General features: G+C 50.4%; 6 protein-coding genes across 6 annotated transcripts; 3 read left to right on the top strand and 3 right to left on the bottom strand.

The window, feature by feature from the left end:
- Positions 1–160: 160 nt before the first annotated feature.
- Positions 161–982, bottom strand: PENARI_c010G02908 (DUF1014 domain protein; the record flags this gene model as incomplete). The annotated part of the gene is made up of 3 exons (XM_022632172.1): positions 161–674; positions 746–846; positions 926–982. 3 exons carry the CDS (start codon positions 980–982, stop codon positions 161–163), a joined length of 672 nt encoding a protein of 223 aa, XP_022488053.1.
- A 406-nt stretch (positions 983–1388) lies between these two features.
- On the top strand, positions 1389–2588 carry PENARI_c010G12091 (GPI-anchored transamidase; the record flags this gene model as incomplete). Its single annotated transcript, XM_022632446.1, has 1 exon — positions 1389–2588. One exon carries the CDS (start codon positions 1389–1391, stop codon positions 2586–2588), a length of 1200 nt encoding a protein of 399 aa, XP_022487957.1.
- Positions 2589–3939: 1351 nt separating this feature from the next.
- Positions 3940–6541, top strand: PENARI_c010G01525 (cell division control 45 family protein; the record flags this gene model as incomplete). The annotated part of the gene is made up of 2 exons (XM_022632132.1): positions 3940–4689; positions 4739–6541. The coding sequence occupies 2 exons, from the start codon at positions 3940–3942 to the stop codon at positions 6539–6541; spliced, it is 2553 nt and encodes an 850-aa protein (XP_022487769.1).
- Positions 6542–6881: 340 nt separating this feature from the next.
- PENARI_c010G07186 (uncharacterized protein) lies at positions 6882–8498 on the top strand (the record flags this gene model as incomplete). The annotated part of the gene is made up of 4 exons (XM_022632287.1): positions 6882–7662; positions 7744–8207; positions 8281–8411; positions 8492–8498. The coding sequence occupies 4 exons, from the start codon at positions 6882–6884 to the stop codon at positions 8496–8498; spliced, it is 1383 nt and encodes a 460-aa protein (XP_022487743.1).
- A 149-nt stretch (positions 8499–8647) lies between these two features.
- On the bottom strand, positions 8648–10255 carry PENARI_c010G09075 (putative JmjC domain protein; the record flags this gene model as incomplete). Its single annotated transcript, XM_022632355.1, has 1 exon — positions 8648–10255. The coding sequence occupies one exon, from the start codon at positions 10253–10255 to the stop codon at positions 8648–8650; it is 1608 nt and encodes a 535-aa protein (XP_022487849.1).
- A 1481-nt stretch (positions 10256–11736) lies between these two features.
- Positions 11737–13086, bottom strand: PENARI_c010G00154 (uncharacterized protein; the record flags this gene model as incomplete). The annotated part of the gene is made up of 1 exon (XM_022632092.1): positions 11737–13086. The coding sequence occupies one exon, from the start codon at positions 13084–13086 to the stop codon at positions 11737–11739; it is 1350 nt and encodes a 449-aa protein (XP_022488008.1).
- Between the last annotated feature and the right edge of the window lie 405 nt (positions 13087–13491).

Genomic DNA, 13491 nt, shown 5'->3' with positions numbered 1-13491 from the left:
GCAGTCAAAATTTTGAGAGTGATGCTTTGGAAGACACCATCAATAGTGGGTATTTGGGGCCAAAAGACTTAAACCCAGGTCAACATAGCAATATGCCTTATTGCTAGTAATGCCGTAGGGGTTCGTTGCCTGATTGCATGTGGTCCAATCAAGGACCAATTTATTTCGAGCCAAGTCTGCCCTCGACCTTCTTGCGCTCGTTCTCCTTGAGCTGAGCAATCTCCTCCTTAGAGGCATTGACAGCAGCGTGGACCTGGTTGAAAGGGTTCTCTTCGCTCTTCTCGAATTCCTTCCTGCAAAGATCCATGCGCTGGTTGCGGCGTAGACCGGGGTTCTCCTCTTCGATTTCTGGCAGACGTCTAGCCTCGAATGCGGCATACGCAGCCTTGAATCGTCGCTCGGGGTGTCGGTCGATCTTCGAGGTGTCCTTGGAGGACAGAGACAGGGCGTCTAGAGCGTTGTCGATACCGGTTGCGTTGAGGTCAGATGCCTTCTTGCTGCCGGCAGTGGCATCGTCCAGTTGTGAGAGATCAAGACCGCGGGTCTTCTTCTGTGCGGTCTTGGCGTTGGCACCCTTGGCCTTGGCTGGCTGGGAAGCTTCCTCCTCTTTCAAGAGAGCATCACGCTCTGCCTTCTTGCGGGCAGCTTCGGCCTTCTTGGCGTCGGCGTCCTCCCTGTGGAAAAGAAAATACTTAGCTCACTGCTCAAAAATGTGCTCTTTTCTTCGGAGTTCGGTCCGGCATACTTCTTAGCGTTGCTCTTAGATCCCTTCGACCATTGCTTCTCTTCCTCGGCGGAACGCTTCTGGTCCTCGACAGCCTTCTTGGATGCGGCGGCGTCGGCTTTCTTTGTTTTGTCAGTATTTATTCACCTGCCATGAGGGATGTGGCAATAATAGCGGGGGCGGGGTTTAAAAAAAACATACGCGAGCGTTTCCAGCGGCCTTCTTCGAGTTTTCACCTGCTGCTTTCTTGCCTCCCATTTTGAATTGCGCCTCACACAGTATATCAGGGACTGAGAATGGATGTGGAAAGAAAAAGATGGAATGGGTCTCATCTACATGATCCGATCCGCGATCCCACCATGCCGAGTCCGTGAAGGCGGTGACGACATTCTGGGTCCGTGCAGGGCACATGTTCCTGGTGCCTGAGGAGTCAGGCGGTGATCCCCGGGTTCGTCTTTGTAATCTCCTATCTCAGGCCCTTGAAGTTGTCAACTTTCATCTGACCGCCAGAGGTGTGATGGCTTTCGCATAGTACCTACGACTGTTCTTTAGAGCAACTTTCATTGTTTCCTCGTCTTCCACCGCCGATTTCACATTGCTCGGCCACTGATTCGAGCTCTGTTCCTCCTTTTCCTACTATGATCTGAAACCTCCATCTATCGCAATGGCTTTGCTCTTCCGCTTTTTGCAGGCATTCGCCCTGCTGCTTCTCGCCAGCTTGGTTACCGCCGAACATACATCTAACTGGGCGGTGCTAGTCTCGACCTCGCGCTTCTGGTTCAACTACCGCCATCTCGCCAATGTCCTTTCATTATACCGGACCGTCAAGCGGCTCGGCATTCCCGATTCACAAATTATTCTCATGCTTCCCGATGACATGGCTTGCAATCCTCGAAATGCTTTCCCGGGAACCGTCTACAGTAACGCAGACCGCGCAGTCGATCTCTACGGAGATAACATCGAGGTGGACTACAGGGGGTACGAAGTGACTGTGGAGAACTTCATTCGACTCTTGACTGATCGTCTTGATGAAGATGTCCCACGTAGCAAGCGCTTGGGATCCGACGCCGGTAGCAATGTCCTGGTTTATATGACCGGACATGGAGGTGACCAATTCCTGAAATTCCAAGACGCCGAAGAGATTGGCGCGTGGGACCTGGCAGACGCGTTTGGACAAATGTGGGAAAAGAAGCGCTACCACGAATTACTGTTCATGATCGATACTTGCCAGGCTAACACGATGTATACGCATTTCTATTCGCCAAACATTGTGGCCACCGGCTCCAGCGAGCTTGACCAGTCTTCCTACTCCCATCATGCGGACAATGATGTGGGTGTCGCTGTGATTGATCGTTGGACATATTATGTCCTTGAGTTCCTTGAAACGCAGGTTACAAGCGCCAATTCCAAACTCAACTTGGGAGATCTATTCGATTCCTACGACGAGTCGAAGATTCACTCCCAGCCAGGTGTCCGGTGGGATTTGTTCCCTGGCGGTGAACAAGAAGGTCGCCTTCGAACTGTGGTTGACTTCTTCGGCAACGTTCAGAATGTGGAAGTCGAGAACGCCAACGCAACCGAACCTGGCTCTCTAAAGGAAGACCTGGCTGAGATTATGCGACTGGTTGAGAAATGGCAGAAGCGTGACGAAGAGTATTCCGCCATCATTGGTGATTCCGTTCAGAATGCCACCGAGAAGATGCCTTCATCCTCCCATGTGAACTTGGCCCCGAAGAAGATTGTTGGGTCGACCAAAATGGCCGAAGACAGCAATTGGGGTAAGCAACTAGTTGGTCTCTCTGTCGTTGGTGCATGCACCGCTATCTGGGTAGCGGGTTCCATTTTGGGTCGCTCAGCTGTTTAATATAGTACAAATAAACACTAGCTAGTGGCTACGACTTGTTCACCTTCTCTTGTCTTTTGGGAAGCTTGTTTTTCTTCAGTCATCAGGGCTTAGAGCATTGTACTTTGGTTGGGATAGCCCGGGAGCATACAGCATGTCAATGGCGCAAGGAGTTACCTTTGTTTCCTTATCGAATTCGAATGATATCCTCTGATTTAATTATGTTGAGACGTAAGCGGGTAGTTATATCAAGCCAAGCGTGTATCAAGGTCTATACAATCTTCTCAGCCGGGGCAGTGAGCAGCCTTTTCCACTTCTCCGTCAATGTGGAATTGCCTTCCAAGCATATAGGTTTGTCGCACATATTGCATTACACACGCTAGATCTGACCAAATCTCCCTCGCAGGCGGTTTTCTAACAGGCAGAATGACTCGCGGCGACGTCGCCGGTACCAGATTCGCGCCAGGAAACACCGCTTTCCAATGTTATAGTAGCATGTACGATAAGCCGGAGATGCATGCTGCTATTACCGACCTTCAGGATACCATCGAGCCACTTCGAATTTCAGGATCTCAGGCTTGTCTACGATGGATATACTACCATTCTATGGATGGTGCGTTTTTGGGTGCTAGTAAGATTTCACAGGTTGTTCATGTGGATAATGCTTCTAAACGGCCATTGCCGGTGGAGGTTCTGCAGAAGATTGATTTACTTTGGGAGAAACTGTGTTGATATTATATAGTCTTTTTGAAACATTTATATCTGTGAAATATATGCATCAGAGCAAGATGTCAAAGAAGACTCAAAGCATTGGAGGTGCCCAAAACGGATATATGAGTCTCGATGTCGAGAGCCAATTAGAGATAACGGCTTGAAAATAGATTAAATGTTTGCCAGGATGTGTTCCCACAGATAGAGAGGGGGATGCAAGTCTTCGCTTTATAAATCATTGAATATTACTTGAGCGAAAGCACAAAAAAAGAGAAAGTACATAGATGGTTGTCGGAGTGGACTATGTGATCTATTTTTCGCATAGATATGAAGCGCGTTCAGTTGGATTTCATAAACCGCGACAATATAAAAAGATAACCAGTAGATCTATACCCAGATAAACCAAGAATTAAGGAGTTCAGGAGTAAGACATAACATGGAAAGGGTGCAAATACTCCGTCTTTGTCGAGGTGATGAAGGTATGGAATCTGGCACGTGCCTCCGACGCGTCGCGCTTGTCCGCTTCCCCGGCGCTATGAGAGTCCTGCTGCAAGGGCTTCCACCCCAATACTCACCACAAATTCGCCCCTTAGCTGAGTTTATTCTTACGAGCTCTTCTTCATGAGCTGTCGCATGAGTCTCTGAATATCCCAAGCTGGCCATGTATCTCCCTCGGCAGCTCATCTCACACCTCTACCTACAACTCCTCCGATCCCACCACCCACTCTCTCCACCGGTCCTGATTCTCGTGGCATTGGAACCAGACGCGCTGTGTGCCTGCCGAATCCTTACATCCTTGTTAAAACGCGACTATATCCCTCACAAAATCCAACCGGTTGCTGGTTATGGCGACCTGGCGCGCGCGGGGGAGGAGCTGGTCCGGCCGATGCAGACCACCAATGGCGGCAGCGGAGGTGTAGTCGTGTGCCTTGGCGTAGGCGGCCTGGTTGATCTGGGAGAGATTCTTGCGCTGAGCAACCCCGAAGACGAAGTGGAGGACATGGGCGGCGTGGAGATTTGGGTGTTTGACGCGCGACGGCCGTGGAACCTGGGGAACGTGTTCGGCGGACAGGCTGGCATGGGCCAGGAAATGGCGGAAATCGATGCCAATGCGCGACGGCGAGGCCGCGGTGTGGACAAAGGTTGCATCACTCCTGCTTACACGTCGAAGAACGGCGGCATTGTCGTGTATGACGACGGAGACATCGAGGAGGAGCTCCGCAATGAGCGGGAGGCATATTACGCGTTATTAGAGATGCCCGATGTGGACGACGATGACGATGCCAGTGACGATGATGCCGAAGACGATGCGCACACAGGGTCCAAGAAGCGTAAATCCTGGTCAGGTCGCGAGGATGATGAGGACTCCGATGGCGATGAGCCACCCCACCAACGGAGGAGAAGTAATTCGGTATGCGACTACGTTCCATATGGGTCAATTATCTTCTAACTTGCGACAGGGATCCTCTATTGCCTCGTCTCCGACCCGTCGAAGAAAAACGGGTCTCAATTCTTCGAACTCGTCGCGATCTGCGACTCCGACCACTGACTCGCCATCACCAGAAGAAACAAAGCAACCATCGGCACGAACTTTGAAGAAACGTTTGCTTAATCTCAAGAGAAGACACGACTCGGTCCTGCAAAATTACTACTCCTCTGGAACGTCATATTCCGAACCCATTTCGTCTTTAATTTACTCGCTGGCATCCGAGCTCGGACGAGATGACAACGACCTGCTATGGCTCGCGATTGTCGGTGTTTCTAGCTTGGAGCTCAGCGGTCGAACAATGACGGGTGTGGGAATTTCCAACACATCAGAATCGGGAGGTTCTGCGGGTTGGGGTGGACAACGTGGTGAACACATCCGCCAAATACTTCGCGATGAAGTGCACCGTTTAAATCCACCTGATCCTTTAGAACGAGATCGTGATATCCGAGGAGAGATCAACGGTGTCATTCCAACAACCGCTCGATCACCAACTGATACGTCCATTCGCCTTTCCCCAGAGCCTCGGTTCCTTCTTGTCCGACATTGGTCATTGTACGAGAGTATGCTACACAGTCCCTACCTCGCTCCACGACTGCATGTCTGGACAGAAAATGGCCGCAAACGACTACACAAACTTCTGGCCAAGATGGGCATTAGTCTGACTCAATGTCACCAATACTATACCCACATGGACATGGAGTTGAAGCGCGTGTTACGGTCACGTTTGCTCAAATACGCCCCCATGTATGGCCTAGATGGCCTTGTGCCCGCAGAGGGTGCTGGAAGTGCCAGTGCTCGTGAAGGCTGGGGCTTCGTACGCTGCTGGGGCTGGAAGGCGTGCCTGTCTGCCACGGACGTGGGTGTTATCGTGGGTGCAATGCTAGAGGTCGGGCCGCATGAAGCTTCCCCTTCTTGGGACTCCAGACGTCTTCCTCGAGCGCGTGGAAATGACGATACCGAGAGCGGCGTGGCCTCGGCTGAATCCGATCTAACAAGCCTTCTTCCACGGTTCTGGAGCGCCTACGACGCCCTTTCATTAACATCTGAGTCGCCCACACTTCTCCTTGAATCTTTGCCACTGGCTCAGCATCTACACCGTGCCATCCTTCGCACTGGTACCTCCTTGCTCTCCAAGCATCAAATCCGCCACCTTCGCGCATTCCGTATTGCCGTGGTTAAAGATGGACCTGACGTCAAGCTGTTTACTAATCCCGGAGCCCTGACTAAATTGGCCCTATGGATAGCTGAGGCCATTCGGGTCCAAGAGAAAGAACGTGGTGATTCCGTCAAGATCGGTCGCAAGCGAGCAGCCGGGACACCTCTTGTCCTCGCTGGCCTCGATGAAGACCGCGATCTATATGTGGTTGTCGGCACCGGTGGAGGTGGTGGCGTTGTCGACTTCGCGGCCATGTCTAAACGTCGAGACGAACGAAAGAAGAAGAAGGAAGCCAAGGACAAGAAACAGAAGGAGAAGGCGGACCGTCGGTCCAAGCGCGCGGCTGAGCGTGCCGAGAAAGAAGACGGCAGCGACGCCGAAGAAGAAGAATCAGAAGAGTCCGAATCCTCATCGGAATCCGAGTCTGAAGACGAGGAAGATCCCCGGGGCAAGAAGCATCTCCTTCGCAACAGATTCGGAATTGCCTTCCAAGAGGTAGTCCAGGAGACCAATGCCCGTGTTCGCATTGACAGCTTCGAACACTGTGTTGTCGAGGTTCAGAAGGATGATCTCGGCGGCTTCCTCGAGGCACTGAGTTTCCGCAGCGTGGTGGGCTAAATCACCAACGATCGTTCACGCAGTCTACGACCTGTCTTTGCATGGGATGAGCTTAAAGGGAATATGGGACAGTGGAATGGGCTTGTATCACTGCCATTGCATCTGTCTCCGGCGTTTTGTGGTGTTTGATGAAATGTCTGTTATCTAAAGTCCATACTCATAGTTGATACTCCATAGTTGCATCAATCTGTGCAATATTCGGCCTTCTCTCCGACTCTCCAACTCCCCGCATCCCCGCGTTCCTGTCAACTTTTCAACTCTTTAAATACCGATCCTACAGACTCAATTGCTTCCGATCCCATAGGAAATACTAAATCCCGATTATATAGCAATCGCCACAATGTCCCAACCTCGCGAATACCCAGCCCTCCCCCGCGAAACCACCCTCGCCAACCTCCCCACCGAGTATCCCACCGACACCCAAGATCAAATCACCCAAATCCTCTCAACAACCCCAATAAACCGCTTAGTAGTGCTAGACGACGACCCAACAGGAACACAAACCTGCCACGACATCTCAGTCCTAACAGTTTGGGACATCGCAACCCTAACAACGGAATTCCATAGCCCAAAACCAGGCTTCTTCATCCTAACAAACTCGCGCGCCCTCCCACCAACCGAAGCAGAATCCCTCATCCGCACAATCTGCACAAACATAGCCCAAGTCGCCAGAGCCACAAACCAAAAGGTCGACATCGTCCTACGCGGCGATAGCACTCTCCGCGGTCATTTCCCGCTTGAACCGGACGTTGCACAGTCTGTCTTTGGGCCTGCTGACGCGCTGGTCCTTGCGCCGTTCTTTTTTCAGGGTGGTCGGTTCACTATTGATGATGTGCATTATGTTGCTGAGGGCGAGGATCTTGTTCCAGCCGGTATGACGCAATTTGCGAAGGATGCTACCTTTGGATATAAGAGTTCCAATTTGAGGGATTATGTGCTGGAGAAGGCTCCAGGCCGGTATGATCCTGGTCAACTGTGTTCGGTGTCTATTCAGGATATTCGGGTTGGAGGGCCGCAGGCTGTTTGTGAGAAATTGCTTGCGGCGCCTGGTGGTGGGGTGGTTATTGTTAATGCCGCTGCGGAGTCTGATATGCATGTCTTTGTCGCGGGATTGTTGCTTGGTATGTTTGGAGATATCCCTGTTTCTGCCTAAACAGGAAAGCCAATACGTGGAAGAAGGTGACTGATGTATTCTCTCACAGCCGAATCCAAGGGGAAGCACTTCCTCTACCGCACAGGTGCAGCTTTCGTTTCAACCAGACTGGGCATCCGCTCCAAAGCACCCATCACTGCAGCACAGCTGAACCTCCCCTCGCCACGAGAAACTGGCGGGTTGATCATTGCGGGATCATATGTCCCCAAAACGACAGCCCAATTGAAAGTATTGACAGACCGCCGCGGCGCAACGGGCGAGCTAGCAATCATCGAGATGAAGGTTGACGAGCTGATTGCATCACCTGAGACTGCGTCACAGACTGTGCAGCGCGTTGTTCGGGAAACAGAGTCTTATCTGCGTGCTGGGAAGGACACTCTCGTTATGACGAGCCGGAAGCTTATTACTGGCGGTGATGAGTTGTCGTCGTTGAAGATCGGATCTGCTGTTGCTGAGGCGCTTGTTAGTGTTTTGCAGCGGATTGAAGTGCAGCCTCGGTTCATTATTGCTAAGGTATAGTTCTATTTGTCTTCTGCTTGGTTGTGAACTGGTGATTTGACTGAGTGGAGTACTGACAATCGCCTAGGGAGGTATTACTTCTTCTGATGCTGCGACTAAGGGGTTGAATATCAAGCGTGCTACTATTGTTGGTCAGGCGGCACCTGGCGTGCCTCTGTGGCGGTGCGATGAGGAAACTAGTCGCCATCGAAGCGTGCCGTTTGTTGTTTTCCCTGGGAATGTGGGTGGGGAGGAGACTCTTTGTGAGTTGGTGGCGGGTTGGAGCTAGATGTATTTAGGACGTAGATGCGATCTCGTAGATACAACATCGAAGTAATATGGAGTCATTGAAGTCATTTGATGGGATATCATTTGCATATGTACATATGCTGTGCATGGAATCAATACGTTCATTCCGACATAACACATCGAAAGGGACCTCTTGATCAACCACATTACCCCCACCAGAAGCTAACACTAATGCCAGCTCTCAATCCACGCACATAGTGCCACCATCCCACAGGAATGTACAGGCACTCGCCCGCATGGAGCACGGTTTCGACATAAGGCGCGTCCATAAAACCGGGCCACATCTCTTCCCACTGCTCGAACTCAGCAGGAGAAAGCTCAATAGAGGCTAGATCGACCTTCGAGGTATTGGACATATCAATGTGTTTCGTAGTTAGTGGTTGAGCCCCGGTTACCGGATCTGGGTTCGCCGTTTCATCAACAGAGGTAACAGTTTCTTTGCCGCGTGGGTGAATCTGGGAGGCAGGCGTGTGTGGTGAGTACAGGCGGATGTACTTAGTTCCCACAACCTGCGCGAGGATGTTGTGGTAGGGGTCATGGTGGAGAGGGGAGATAGTCCACGAGGGACCAATCCATGTGTTGATGATCGGGTCACTGGGCAGACCTAAGCTTGAATCCGCGTCCGAGTTGTCATATTCTTGCTTATCTGGCAGTGAGCCTCGTCGAGCTCCATGTTGACCAGGGTGTTTCTCTGATGCCTGTTCCCTGGCCTCCCTACGCTCACGCTCCTTCTTCTCATACACTGGCGTGCCAGGCTCTGGACCCGGTGGAGTGATATAGCAGTAATCAGGGATACTGATATCATTGCGTAAAGCAGGGATCTGAGAAAGCAAGTCGTGTTGCGCCAGGTATCCCGTCTCTCCGGTCTGATCTTCGGTCTGGGACTGGCCCTGGCCTTCCCGTACGCCAGTTGGGGTTGACTTCCCCGGCCATACGTATTTATCCACGAACTCTCTGAATGGCATGATCTTTTGCCCCCAGTCCTCGTCGGTGTATGACCTTCCCACCTCAACGGGAACTAGTCTGCGACCCTCGAGGGTGCGTTTCCACCAGTAGTCTCGCGAAGCCCAAGGACGTCCTGACAGAGCTGGCCAATGGTCGAGCGCATTTGTGATTATTAACGGGGTGCGTACATCTTCGATATGGCGTTCGATGGAATCAAAAGAGGGTGCCGATAATCGCGGGATGGGGAACTCCAGGCGGGGTTCAGGGAGAGCATTTGGAGGGAAAAGAGGCGGCGAGAGCTTTCGGCGCTTGGCGTGAAAAGGTCTCATATCTTCGTTGCTGTCATTTTCGGCTTCTTGGGGTTCTGTCGCGACTTCCAGCGTGGACAGTAATGATTCAATGAGCTTCTCGCGGCGGGGTGCACCGGTCATGATCAACGCGTTATCGAGGATTTCCACGACCTGTGATAGCCATGGCGCGTGTAGACTGACTGTTAGCTCTGTCCCTGCATCTTTGAGCTTCTGTATCTGTTGTAACACGTTGAAGTCTGGCTCTGAGCTGACCGAGCTCAGGCCGGAGGCGATGACGCAGGCGTGAATGATGGACGCGTCGGTATAGAGCCGGCGCCAGCACTCTTGCACATTTTTGAATGGGAAGACATGTAGTTTTGTGTTGGCAGCATCCTTCGCCTTTTCGTAGTTCGTGAGCAGGAGGGAGCGTAGCTCATCGCCGCATTGAAGAATGGGGTCGTCGGAGGTTGGCTTGGCGATGGCGGACACCGCGTCGCTGAGAGCGGATAGAAGACCCATCGGGAAGGAATTTGAGGAGGGCCCTGGATTCTATGGCCATTGAAATAGAGTCGAGTCCACTTGCTCTTTTTTGGTTGATTCTTGCAGGTGTGTGCGTGGAAGTTGCCCAAAGTCTCCCTCTCGGGCCACCTTCAGACATACATCCAATCTTCCACTTCCCATCACATTGGATCTTTTTGACCATTAGAGGCCTTGTCATATTAGTGGATATTGAATTTGTGTTGGATTCTCGAGGTACGTCGATATACTATGTTCCTAGTAGGCCTGAAGCCTATGACATGGAAATATATATCTTAGTCCGAGGAATTTTACGACAATCCAAACTTGATGTGTACTCAATGTAAAGTTGACCGCTAGAATTCAAAAATAAGAAGCTATAATATAATTTTCAGGGAAACATGAAGGATGGAGTCTAGAAGGCTCCAGGAGCTATATATAAAGCAGCAGGCAGAGTTGATCCATCACAATTAACTTATATCATTTAGTACAGCATATCAAATTAGATTCCACAATTGAAAGACTAGCTAGCTCAAAAGCCAAGCGTGGAACCAAGTGGGTGTTACTAAAGAACTTTGTGAACAGCTATATAAAAATTTATTTAGACAACTTAGTAGGTTTATAAACGCTAAGAGCTCTTTATATAAGATTAGGTTTTATCAAAACCCAGCCATTTGTATGGTTTCTTCCGTTCATTGCCTACACAGTGTTCCGTCCCAAGACAGCGTAATGGTGGTACTGGTGGCAATCGTGGATAATCAAAACTAGGCTTTTCATTGAAATAAACAAATATTTAGTAACTTAAAGTTGATGAGAACATCTTGTCGACAGAACGTTACAGACCACCTACACTCCACGATTGATTCTCCATCCCTAATGCTCTGAGGCTCATTAGTCTATATCAGGACTAGAATCGGAATATCAATAGTTCCTGTCTAAAATCATTTCTGTAATTTACTTTGATTCGGGATGATCTCAGAGTCATAGAGCTTGCTCCACAGAGCTCAAGCACACGCCAGGACAGGATCCAAACAATATCCGAGTCTGAAGAGAGTAGACTGTATTCAAAATCTACGTATATACGGGGAGATTTCGGCAGCATATACGGCCATATGGCATCGAAAACAGAGCTTCGTGGAAAGGCGATTTCCTAGCACTCGATCACATGGGTAGACGATGAAGATAGACCGCAGACTACCACTCCACGCACTCCACATGATATGCTTTTAGAGGTAGGTAGAATGGACTCGGTGGAGAATCTGAGGTAAGAGAGAGCTTCTATGAGAATATCCTTTCTACAACATTCATTCGTTGGCTTTTTCACATGATGTTCCTTGTTGAATATAGTCACTTATTTAGAGTCGACGGTGTATGGGTAGGCTACTGACCCTCTTTATTTTGGTTATAGAACACCTAGCTAAGATCATCGCGTCCTCTTTATTATATAAGGTTCTTGCTGTGCAAACAAGAGCCATTTAATCATTCTAGTTAGATCCTTTGTGTTGTTCTGGGTCTTTCCACGGGAGAACGACCTCATCCAAGAGCTCAGGATTATTCCGAAAGCCACTACTCTTGATTGTCTCCTGCACGAATGACAAATCATGCTCGATAACAGTACCAGGGGCTCCTGGCTGTGGCTTAGACCCGTCAAAGACCCTTGCTAGAAATCGCATGAATGCAGATAGCACTGGAATCATGGTGTGATCAGTCTTATCCGCGGTATTTTTGAGGGCACTGATCAGGAGTCCTGGGGCGTAGTACGGAACGATCGCAACTCCATCGTCTGTGCCATCCACATTGAGTCCGCTCACTAAATCCTGCTTGATTGATGGTGACAGCTGGCTGAACGCCTGCTTGAATTGTTCGGCCTGTTCTTTGGTGGTAACACGCCCCATGCAAAGCAGCCGAAGGAGCGCTCGCGCCTCATCCGCTAGTGATGGGAGACTAAAGCCTTGCCGTTGAAGGTCTTTCGCTCTCGTTTCAAGGATGCGATCGTAGCATGCGCGCGGAGAGAGTATCCGGCCATTGGCAAAATCATCTAAAGCTTCCATTGCCACGATATACCCTTGAAACACCGGTTCGGTCATCACAATGCAACCGCGAGTATCTGCGTGGCCTCCTGCGCCAGCAACATCAAGGAAGGTCACCATGGCCCGCAGACTAAATCCTCGTCCTTGACCGAGGTGCTGTAGGATACTTAGGCTGGCAGGAGGACACTCGCCCTGTACAACCTGAGAGATATTCAGCGTTGCTCCAATCTGAAGGCAGCAGAGAATATCATTCTGTAGACTGGTTGGGACCATCTTGAGCGCAGGAACAAGGCCCATTTGGGCTGCCTTGAACACCAGTTGTGAGTGGTCTGCACCGGCTGAGTCACCGGTTTGTTGTTTCATTTCCTCAGCGAGATGGGAATCCTTCCCTATGTCATCAACCACCATAGCAATCAACAGCGTATGGAGGTCGTCCGCCGTGGGCAGGCGATGGATATAGAAGTCTCGTAGATGACGAAACGAGCTCTGTGTGAGTTTGATATCGTCTTTTTGGCCAGCGGTGAAGGTCGAATAGTCGTCTGCGAGGAGCCATTTGACCGCTAGCATGCTGACAAGAGTACGGTTAACTTCCGCAAAGTTTTCTCCATAGAGGACCGTCGAGGGTGTTTCATTTTCACCCTCCCCCAAACGACCCTTCGGAGTCGCTGTGGTAGTCTCCACAGTAGGACTTGCATTCTTCAGGTGTGACAGCTCCGATGGAAAAGCCGCCCCAAACAAACCGGTCGCATCGATGTCTGACATCCGACCAAAGTCGTCCAGTCCGATGTCCAGCAGCGAAGCCATGGTGTAATATTTTGCACGGCAGAATAGACTGATCTATTGTATCGGAACCAGAGGGTATGAGAGACAAAGGAATAAAAAAAGTGGTTGGAAAGTGGGAAGGAGGGGAACTATCAGGAACAGCCTCACAGTGGTGTTAAGTACCCGTGTTTGTGGGTCACGATCTTCATCAGATCTAATGAGATCTACCGATGGTTTTCAGCTGATATGTGACCATACGGGCTAGCTGAGGGTTTCCAGCCGTAACCAAGTGAGTTTTGCATGTGAAAATGTGAGCTTGAACGAGAGAAGAAACCTAGCCCTAATTGTCATCCCTGAACGGAGGTGACATGTGTGGTTTATACGGTTTATCTATGGTTCTTACAAGGTTCAGGTAGATACTGAAGTCCTAGTGGAATGAAAAACTAA

This window comes from Penicillium arizonense, assembly GCF_001773325.1.
Source record: "Penicillium arizonense strain CBS 141311 chromosome Unknown PENARI_contig010, whole genome shotgun sequence".
Lineage (NCBI taxonomy): Eukaryota > Fungi > Ascomycota > Eurotiomycetes > Eurotiales > Aspergillaceae > Penicillium > Penicillium arizonense.
This window is presented reverse-complemented; position numbering and strand designations above follow the sequence as displayed.